Below are 10,394 nucleotides of genomic sequence, written 5' to 3'. Positions count from 1 at the left end.
TTAAGTAGATCTATAAATATATGAAAATCTTGAAAATGGGTGGTCTAGATAATGTGTTGCAAGATCCACTATTTCCGAAACTCAAAAACTTTTTTTTTCATATTCACACATCTCGATGTCGAGATGATCGATTAGATTGTTTTTCAACATTAAAACAACATTTCTGATAGATTTTTGAGGTGCATATGTGATTCTACATTTCAAGGTTGCAACCTTATATAAACTTTTCCCATTAATAAAATTTAGATTTTCAATAAATAGTAATATTTGTAAACACTTGAAAATCTTGAAAGTAAACCGTCCAAATAAGTTGTTACAAAACACATTATCTTTTCAATTTTTTTATTTTTATTTTTATGTATATCTTGAGATTGAGACGATTAATTAAAAGGTTCACATTAGAACACCCTCCTATAGACTATTTTTAAGGCGCACCTTATTTCAATCTTATATATTCCAAAAAGGGAAAAGTTTATGTAGAGCCGAGGCTCTAAAATGTCAAATTCGAGCCTAGCTCAACACTTTCACTAGAAGAGGTTGTTTTGATGCCCAAATATCCTCAAATTGACATCAAGATACATGGACATGAAAAAAAATTGGATTTTAACTTTTGGAAATAGTGTATTTAGTCGTCAATTTTAAAAACTTTTAAGTTTTCATAGATATCTCAATCTATATTATTTTTGAAGCTTTAAACTTTATAAATAAAAATATATATATTTTTTTAAACTATCAAAATAATTTTCAGTATTGAAACCACATTGCTCGAGACCATTTGAAGGTAAGCTCTAATTGAATTGTTTAGAGCGTGCCAAAAGAATCAATATAAAAAGCCGTAACGGAGAGAAGGATTGCCAAAAGAGTCAATATCAAAAGCCGTATCGGAGAGATATCCGGGCGTGGTATTTTTTCGTTATTTACCAAACTCACGCCCTTACGTGTCATTTTCGAGTTCGTACTTTTAATGGAAATGACAAAGACACCCATTTGCCGACTTGTTTCCTTCGATATAAAATATAGGACAAATCTGGGTTAATATTGAAATAAAAGCACTATACCGGTGTATTTTACCGAGCTTTTTTAATAAATGATCCAAAATCTCGCCGAAATTTTCTTAAAACGCTGTCTATCCGCTCAAAATCTCAGTGTCGAAAGCTTCTAGTAATGTCGCCAAGAAAGTGTGACCAAAATGTCTCTCTCTAAAAGAGAAATGTTTCTCTCACTAAAGTCTAAAACATTTCCCGTATTCAATTCTGGGCTGTGTTTTTCGTTTTTTTTGAACGTGTCGGCTGTGTTTTTCTTAATCATGCGCTCTCCTAATAAGAACTAGGTTTCATTGCTGGAGCTTGCAGTTGTAGAGATTCATGGCTGAAACTATGGCGCCCGAAATTGCAGAAAAAATCGACGATCGGCTGGAATTATCACCGGAAATTGAATTTCCAGCCAATTTTCTCTCTAGTTCTGTGTCTTTTAGAGCGGATGTGAAGACTAAGAAGAAGATTTCTAAGCGGATTAGCTTAGATGAAGATGACTTTGTGAACTTCTTGCATGGCTCTGATCCAGTTAAGATCGAGCTTAATCGTCTCCAAAATGAAGTAATAGGTAATATCACTCTTGATTTCATCTCCATTATATGAATCGTGTTTCTGTTTTTGTGCCTTTCTTTTTTTTTTCTTCTCAGATGATCATTCAGAGTGAAATGAAAAAGCCAATGTTACTTTGATTCTCATACCTATTATCTGAATTTTGTTTATCTATTTTCTTTTTTGACAGATCGATTTTTTGAGTGGTTACTTTTGGGAATTCAACAGGGAAATGTGCTTGTTGTGGTTTAAATTTTTGCTTTCATTTTTACTTTTTCTGAGTTATTAGATGATGCTTGCTGATGATTATCTAATTGCAACAGTTTTAGTGTAGCTAAGATTATGCACGCTTAGTCTTTAGAGCCAAATAAGCTTGGCTTGGTCATGGATCATATATTAAGATAGATAGTGTGTTCATCTTGGAGATTACCTTTGATGATTCTCTTATTAGAGTTGCAATTTAAATTTTTATGTTGAATTGAGTTTCTTTTTGTATTTTTGCTGATTTTATACTTTACTTTTATGAAATCTGCTTGCTCTTTGAAATTCAATTTCCTGATGCATTCCATTTGTCCCCATTTTCGTGTGAATTTTGTGTATCACATATCTGTAATCAGCGATATAATATATATATTCAACTGAAATTTAGCAGATTTTAGACTTTCGCTTTCCTTGTAATGTGAAAGTTTTCAAATTTATTGTCATAGAGCATACTAGTCCCAATTTGATTGTGATATTAAAATTGAATATCACCATGCCTTAAGTTCTTGTTTCTCAGAACATGAAATGTGCTGGGATATAATAGTTTAATCTTTCTTCTTTAATTTTGATGTGTGTACAGCACTAGGAAATTTTTTGACAAGTAATTATAATGATGCGACAGAAAAGGGATTCCTGGATAATATCCCTCTAAAAATACTTCACTGATAATAAGGCACTAATGGCAATTGTGACCATGGTTGTATTTCACTTACTCATAGGTCTTGTTATAAACCCCTTATTTTTTCTTATGGTAAAATTTTAAAATACCATGTGAACTTATGTACTCAAGAATTGGAGTTATCAACTCTTGGCTTTAGGCAGACATTTGCATGTTTGTTCTTGGGTCAGTGCTTGTTCAGGTTATTTTGTACCTCAATCTCTTATATTCTGAAGGATATTCCACACAACACATGCAGTTTGGATTTGTTCATAGTTGCTTGAGTTAAGATTCCAAAATTCATTGTTAGCCAGTAACCTGTTATCCATATATTGTAAGCGTAAATCTTGAACTAGTAACAGAGTTGTCTATGGAATTGTTCCATAGAGAATAGAACTCTAAGATTGTTAAATTGTTGCTCATTTAAAACAAGAAAAAAAAGCAAAAACTTTTCTGAGATTCACATCACTGAGAGTCTGAGACCCCTACATTTAAAGGGCCAGGGCTCCCTTGTTTAGTTTTATTTTAGAGAAATTAAGATGTAGTATCTGTTATCTTATCTATGACTAGTGAGAGCTCTTTCTTGATAAATTGCCCTTCTCTAATGAAAAACTCCAGTGTAATGCAGCTTTTTTCTATGTGCTCTTGAACTCTAATTTGAATGTGGTATTAAAACATCAGCCACCTGCTATTTGAATATCTTTACATGAACCTTATTTGCACAATGGTGCAGAAAGGTCATTGTTTTGTGTTTTGCGTTGTGTATTGCCTTTTTTTTCTTGAATGTTTGATTACTTTTTTATTCCAAGAAATGCTTGTTTCCGGCATATTAGTTCCAGCTCCAAGTAGTGCTGACTTGTATTCTGTTATACTAGACAAGAATCGTGAACTAGTAGATGCTCAGGCAGAGATTAAGGCTTTAAAGCTGACTGATAGGATAAAAGAAAAGGCTCTCGAAGAGGTATGTTGCTCCATTTTCCATTTGTGATGGTTATTAGAGCATGAGTTGTCTTTTGAAAGTTGACCAATGTCTAATTGCTGGATAACATTTTTAATTCAATTGCCTGCTTTCTGTGTAGCTAACAGAGGAGCTGAGAAAGATGGTGGAAAAATTCCAGGCATCTGAAGCTGCATTAGAAAATAAGGTACGTTATCAAATTTTGATGCTTGTATGTGCCTTATATTGTTTTATTAAATTCATTTTCTGATGATATTCTGCCCCTTTATTATTGAAATGAACATTCCAAAACCAATCTTCAATTTATTGCTATTGCAGAATCTAGAGATTAAGAGGGTTGTAGATGAAAAGAAAGCGGCTTTGGCTGCTCAATTTGCAGCAGAGGCTACTCTTCGAAGAGTCCATGCTGCACAGAAGGATGAAGAGTTGCCTCCATTGGAGGCTATACTCTCCCCTCTAGAGGCTGAGATTAAGCAATTGCGACAAGAGGTGCTGCTTAATAAAATTGAATTTGCTCTCAGCGAATTTCAATTTCGTAAAATTCTTTAGTAACCTAGGAGCAAAATCTCGCTTTTATTAGCAGGTCTCAAAGTTGCAGGACGATAATAGGGCCTTGGAGCGCCTAACAAAATCCAAGGAAGCTGCTTTGTTGGAAGCTGAGAGGGATGTACAATCTGCGTATTTCAAGGCATCGCTTGTTGATGAGTTACAAAACAGGAACCAGGAGCTTATGAAACAGATTGAAATATCACTGGTTAGAGATGTTGGATTTTTTTTCTGTTGTTTTATATATTAAGTTGATGGTGTGTGGTTATGTGGATCCTGTTTTTGATTTGATATCTCAATTTTGAAACATTTTAGGAAGAGAATAAGATTCTAGACAAGATAAACCGCCAAAAGATTGCAGAGGTTGAGAAGCTAGGACAGACAGTTCGGGACCTAGAAGAGGCTCTTCTTTCTGGGGCTGCCGCTGCCAATGCTGTGCGAGATTATCAGCGGCAAGTCAGTGAGCTGAAGGTTGGGACAATTGTTCTACTTATCTTTTTTAATATTGCAATTTTCACATAATCCATTTTATCGTGCATTACAAGTTACGTACTTTTCATCAATTGGTTGGGCTTGAGCTTAGGGAGAGAAAAGAACCCTTGAGAGGACACTGTCCCGTGCAAAGGTTGTGGAAAATCGGGTTGCAGTTGTAGTTGCGAATGAATGGAAAGATTCAGATGGAAAAGTCATGCCTGTTAAGCAGTGGCTCGAAGAACGGCGGTTCCTCATGGTATTTATTCAATTTGTGATGAGTGTGGATCCATTTATGAAGCTTTGTTCATTTTAATAAATAATGCATTTAAAGAAAAGGACATTATGTTTTGTGACGTGATATCTACTTGTTAGTCTTCCATGTCAAATAAAATGAATCCTTTTTATAGTTTGGCAATTCATTGCAATATCAAGAGAATTGCACCTAAACTGTAGAAAGACTGGATATAGGTGCTTGAGTCCCAAAAAAGAGGAAATGAACTCTCCAAATGAGATGGACTCATGACCCCTCTCCCTAGAAGGAGAAATCCTCCATATTCATGGATTTTAAAATGTGCTGCTAAATAATTGACTTGCCAAGACAAAGATAAATGATCCCCATTCCCCTCTAATATGACTATTGCACAACAAAGAAAGAAACAAACATATTGAACGGAAAATTGAAGTTGTGTATCATGTTCATGAGAGAGAGAGAGAGAGAGAGAGAGAGAGATTTCTGAAAGTGTGTGATGTGCATGATAGAGGTGAACATGTGTTCCCTAAATTTTTTTATCAATTTTACTTCCTTTTCTTTTTCAGGGAGAAATGCAGCAGCTTCGTGACAAGCTGTCTATAGCAGAACGAACTGCTAAAACAGAGGCTCAACTCAAAGTATATAATTATTCAATCTTTCTACAGTTTTATCATATAACATAACTTACCAATGGATCTAACCTGGGCTCCTCATTTCTGGTGGGTGGTTTATTAATCTATAAACTATTTTACATATATAGGAGAAGTTTCAACTAAGGTTGAAGGTTGTTGAGGATGGATTGAGGTCATCATTCAATGGGGGTGTGCGTTCTTCAGAGCTTCAAAACTGTTCAAATGGTGTATCTCGACGTTTATCACTGGGAGGATTTGAGAATTCTACCAAGCTTTCATCGAATAGTTTTGGGACAAAGAAAGTACCTAGTCTAACAAGGTCCTCAACAATGTCCAGCACTTCTTCAAGTGCACTTCTGAAACATGCCAAAGGAGCATCAAAATCATTTGATGGCAGCAAATCGTCTTCTGAAGGCCAATCAATTGATGGAAACAAATCATTTTCTAATGGCTTAGATGATCCTTGTTTTGGAAACAACACAGACGAATCATCTATGAATACTATAAATAACTCAGGGAGAGAGATTTGTTGCAATAAGCAGTCTGAATTTGCAGAACCTACATCAACTGATCTAGTGTCTGGTATATTATATGACATGTTACAGAAAGAGGTGATTGTTTTGAGAAAGGCAAGTCATGAAAAGGATCAAAGTCTTAAAGACAAGGATGATGCAATAGAGGTATGCCCTTCATATAATATCTAGTTATTCTATTTATCGTGATTCTATGGGCTCTTTAAGAAAAACGCCTTGTAAGAATTTTCTTTTAAGAAATGAGACCTCATGAGATTTTATTTTTGACTTTGGCCCTCCCACTTTTTAAGCAGAAATAGACTGATTTGCCCTATTTTAAAAAAAAAATCTTAAAGCTTCTCATCTCTCACTTTTTTCTCATGGTTTTCTTTCTGCCCTCTTCCCACATCCTCTATTTGAAAAACCAACACATTCTTCCCTTCTCTCATATTCTCTTACATTCTCTCTCTAAAAAATGTGAGAAGAGGCAAGAATTGGGTGGCAGTTGAGAAAGAGAATGTGAGTGGAGGTAAAAATGATATTGGGTTTCTCGAGAGAATATGAGAGGGAACAAGAATGGGATTCGGTTTCTAGAGAGAGAATGTGATTGGAGGCAAAAATGAGATTAGTTATTGAGAGGAGACAAGAATTGGGTTGGGTTTCTGGAGAGAGAATGTGATAATGGGGAAGACCATGGTAGGTGTTTAGAGAGAAAATGTGAAAGATGGAATAATGACTTGAGTTTTTAGAGAGAGAATGTGAAAGAGAGGAGCTTAAAAGAATAGGTTTTTAGATATATAGGCAAAGGGCTGGGAAAAAACCATGGGAAAAATTGTGCAAGATGTGAAAAAAATGAGACTAGTAATTTGTTTTTAAAAGGGGGCAACATAATCCATTTGTCCCTCTACAGAAAGGAGGGAAGCCAGAGTCAAAATTAAGCTTTCAATAAGTCCAAATCTTTAAAATAGAATGTAGTAATATTTTTTTCATAAAAAGCCCTAATTCTAATGAAAATTGCCACGGCTTTCTTGTTCTGAACATTTATTTGCCTTCTCTTATAAACTATCCAGATGCTAGCAAAGAAAGTGGATACATTGACAAAAGCTATGGAGGTGGAGGCCAAAAAAATGCGTAGAGAAGTAGCAGCAATGGAGAAGGAGGTGGCATCCATGCGAGCTGATAATGAACATGGTCAAAGAGGGAGGCGTCTTAGTGGATCCTCCAAAGGGTTGCTTAACAATGCTCACATGATATCAGGAAGGTATGTGGTGATTTGCCTGGCTTTATTCAAAGGGCTGATGGACTACTGCACACAACCTTTTCTCAAAAATGAAGTTGCAGATTTTTCTTTTGTGCAACTTTTACTTTTATGTGTTAACTTCCCATGACTTTGTCCGTAACCTATAATAGTTGATCGCTCTTCTCTTACTCTCTATTCGTATTAGTCTTTATTAAGTCACACCTGTTCATCTACTGGTTCATATTCAAACGTGAATGGTGCGAAACCAACCAATCTTCCAAATTTAAGGAGAAACCAGAGATTATCCATGTGTTTAAGGTACACTGAATTTCAATAACAGAAAAGAAAAAAAATTTGGTACAATGTTATGGGAAGCTGCGACGGATGTTATACTTCCCTTTCATGTAGGACAAAATTTCAAGTTTCTAAAAGAATTGAACTTTTGGCTTCGTCCCTGAGTTAAACTTGAAAGTGGATGGAAGAATTATTCCTGCAACAATTGAAAGTGCGTCTGGATTAGAGATGTGTCCTAGTTGAAACGCTTAGTGTTATCTGTCTAATATTTAGAAATCCCCCATTTTTGTGTCCAACTTGCAAACTAGAATACAATAAGCAGTCCAATCCTTTTTGCCACTCGTGGTTACCCCAGTTTATTCATGGAACGCAACATGATTGTGAATAGAGACACGCACACAAATTTTGGGTTTTGAAACCTATGTGAAGGCCTTCCCATAAGTCTGAAGAAAATATTATCTTTTATTGGATTCATGACTGTAAACTTCTAGTTGCTGAAGACAACTGGTAATAGAAGCCCAATAATGCATTGTGTATGATTAGCAACGCTTTTCCTCGTAGTTTATCCCTTGTTCTTGAGACTTGACTCTGCGTTACATACCCTATAGCTGGTTATTAATCTATACGGATTCTAAAAAAGTCTCGATCCAATAAATTCATCGATCCAATATCATATGTTTTGTAGAGGGCCCTGTGAGATGGAAAAGGTGCTAAGTCCTAGGTTTGATCTTGTCAATGCCTTAATCTCTTCTTGCATGACCTTTTCTGAATGTCCATGTTTCATTCCATCCACTTCATAATAAGTTCCTGGACAAAGTAATGAAGTATAAGCAACAAGAGGAAAATGTCAAGAGGGGAGTAAGCCATGCAAACAAGTTTTAAAAAGTGGAAGATAAACATAAGAGCAAGTATGGACCTATGAAAGATGAATAAGAACATAGCTAAAAACTTTCTTTTTGGTATTTCCCTATCTTAGTAAAAACTTTTTGTTGTCTGGATCGCTTATCCTGTGGGTTTTTGGATATTCCAAGTCACCTACTTCATGTTGTTGCACTACAATCTTGAGAGAGTGATCGTGATTATCATAAAAGATATCAGAAAAGCAACTTTTGACAAAGCGAGGGGTCAGAGTCAGCAAAGTAGAAAAACCAGTGATGTGCAGATGGATGCCGGTTTGTTCTTGGTTATGTATTGAATATGATATAAATTCATGCAAAAACTGGTTTAGGAGTCCCTATAACAATAATAAGTTTCGGCAATAACCTTTTTGTCATATGCCTCAGCAAGAACAATTTCATCAAACAAGCTGAGGCAACTTCCAAAAGGACTGATGAAGCGAGTTTGTTACAAATTTGTGTACCATAAGAAATTCTTGTGGGGCATTAGAACATGTACATTCAATACCACATCATGTCTGGGGTAAATGTTTTATCCATATTTAAGCCTAAGTTTGCTTGCTTTGTCACATCTCATGCTATTTATAGAGAATTCTATATTGACAAGTTCTTCAGGTTAGGAGCTTCTATGGTTTTTTTTTTATTACCCTTTTACTTTTCCACATATTATGATTCTTTCATCCATCTCTCAAGAAACACAACTTTGGTTTTGAAACACAAGGTTTTTTATTCAGTTTCATGTCTTGTGTTAGAAGGCATTCTTGTGGCATGGAACAGGAAACGAGTGGCTGTAAATTGACAAATTTTAGCTAGCTTTCTCTGGTAAAATATAAAGTGTTGTTTATGTTGATGTTTAGATTTTCAACCATGGCTATTGCAATCAGCAAAATTTACAGCCTATTATTTTGTAGATCGGAGAGTTAGTTATTCAGGACTTGATTTTTTTTTTGTGCCTTTTCCTTTGAGCTATTACCTGCCTATGAACAAATGGTTGAAGTTGCAGAGTTCATCTCTCTTTCTACCCCTTGCAATCCTGTCAACGAGGAACTATGTGATTTGCTTGCAGTTTGATTTCTGAAATATAGGCCTAATGTTAATTTTTATGGCTTGCAGAAACACAAAAATCCCATGAGAACGTGAGATTTACTTCGTCGTGAATTCCGTACATACTATGTTAGTCTCTCATGCGTGATGCATATTTTTTGCATCAGCTATTTATGAACTTTGTAAATAAGGATTTTCCATCCTCTGAAATCAGTTGTTCCAATAAAACCTCCCCCACTCTCTCTCTCTCTCTCTATCACCACATACACATGCATGCAGTCAAACATGCAGGCAAAACCTTTTTTCTTCTTTAAAAAGTACAGAAAGCAGGCCTCTATTGGATTGTTACTTGTGGAGGAGTGGTGGTCTTTCATGGTTTGCATGGGTGGCGCACAGTTGAAGGTCTCTTTGGAAAATGAAGGAGACTGTAGTGAAGGCCAAACCCGCTCTAGAATCTCGAAGGAAGAATTTGTGAATGTAAATACATCTCTCTCTCTCTCTCTCCATATTTTGCAGTTGGCATTGAGCCTCTTATCTCAAGGCATATCTTGCAGTTGGTACTGAGCCACTTATCTCGAGGCATGTAAGTTAAGCAGTCGTGTACTAAACCCATTTAAAATGGCATGGACATTTGCGAACACAAATGAAAGCTACTGCTTTTTTCAGTGCCCAGAAGTTGCCAGTTCGACTTGAAACTGCCTGAGTCAAATTGGAACGGCTACACACCTGGTCCGACCCTCCCTGAACTGGGACTCAGGACCCAGGGTATATAAACATCATAAATTATTGTAATAAAAATAATATTTTTAGGGCTTGAGGTTTAAACCTTGTTTATACACTTGAACTCTTGTTATTTTTTTATTTGATTTATTTGTTAGATTTTGTTTGGTTGAATAGACCAAGCCAATTTGCCGACTTGGTTTGTTAACGTGGGTGGCCTGTTCAACCCATTAATCAGAGTTTATAAACAATGGACTTTTAAGTATGGGTAAACTTTTCATGGACATTCAGTTATCTCAAGTGTTAATTTGTGACTGAGTGTATTG

General features: G+C 35.7%; 1 protein-coding gene across 2 annotated transcripts; it reads left to right on the top strand.

The window, feature by feature from the left end:
- Positions 1-1,154: 1,154 nt before the first annotated feature.
- On the top strand, positions 1,155-10,173 carry LOC18430188 (microtubule-associated protein 70-1). Of its 2 annotated transcripts, none has more exons than XM_020664833.2 (11): positions 1,155-1,602; positions 3,378-3,463; positions 3,589-3,647; positions 3,779-3,949; positions 4,044-4,214; positions 4,322-4,477; positions 4,590-4,736; positions 5,297-5,368; positions 5,491-6,042; positions 6,945-7,135; positions 9,418-10,173. In XM_020664833.2, the coding sequence occupies exons 3-11, from the start codon at positions 3,603-3,605 to the stop codon at positions 9,434-9,436; spliced, it is 1,524 nt and encodes a 507-aa protein (XP_020520492.1). In that variant the 5' UTR covers positions 1,155-1,602; positions 3,378-3,463; positions 3,589-3,602; the 3' UTR covers positions 9,437-10,173. The 2 variants fall into 2 exon arrangements, with proteins under 2 accessions (XP_020520492.1, XP_006840410.3); XM_006840347.4 differs by having other exon boundaries at positions 3,582-3,647.
- The last annotated feature ends 221 nt before the right edge of the window (positions 10,174-10,394 follow it).

Source organism: Amborella trichopoda, chromosome 2, assembly GCF_054954075.1.
Source record: "Amborella trichopoda isolate Santa Cruz 75 chromosome 2, AtrichopodaSantaCruz75HAP2 v2.0, whole genome shotgun sequence".
Taxonomy (NCBI): Eukaryota; Viridiplantae; Streptophyta; class Magnoliopsida; order Amborellales; family Amborellaceae; genus Amborella; species Amborella trichopoda.
This window is presented reverse-complemented; position numbering and strand designations above follow the sequence as displayed.

Bases quoted from the DNA above. Each gene is read 5' to 3' on its own strand.
- LOC18430188 (XM_006840347.4), top strand. From the start codon at position 1,365: ATGGCTGAAACTATGGCGCCCGAAATTGCAGAAAAAATCGACGATCGG. The intron at 3,464-3,581 runs GTATGTTGCTCC...CTTTCTGTGTAG, and splicing joins AAGAAAAGGCTCTCGAAGAG to CTAACAGAGGAGCTGAGAAA. The intron at 4,478-4,589 runs GTTGGGACAATT...GCTTGAGCTTAG, and splicing joins GGCAAGTCAGTGAGCTGAAG to GGAGAGAAAAGAACCCTTGA.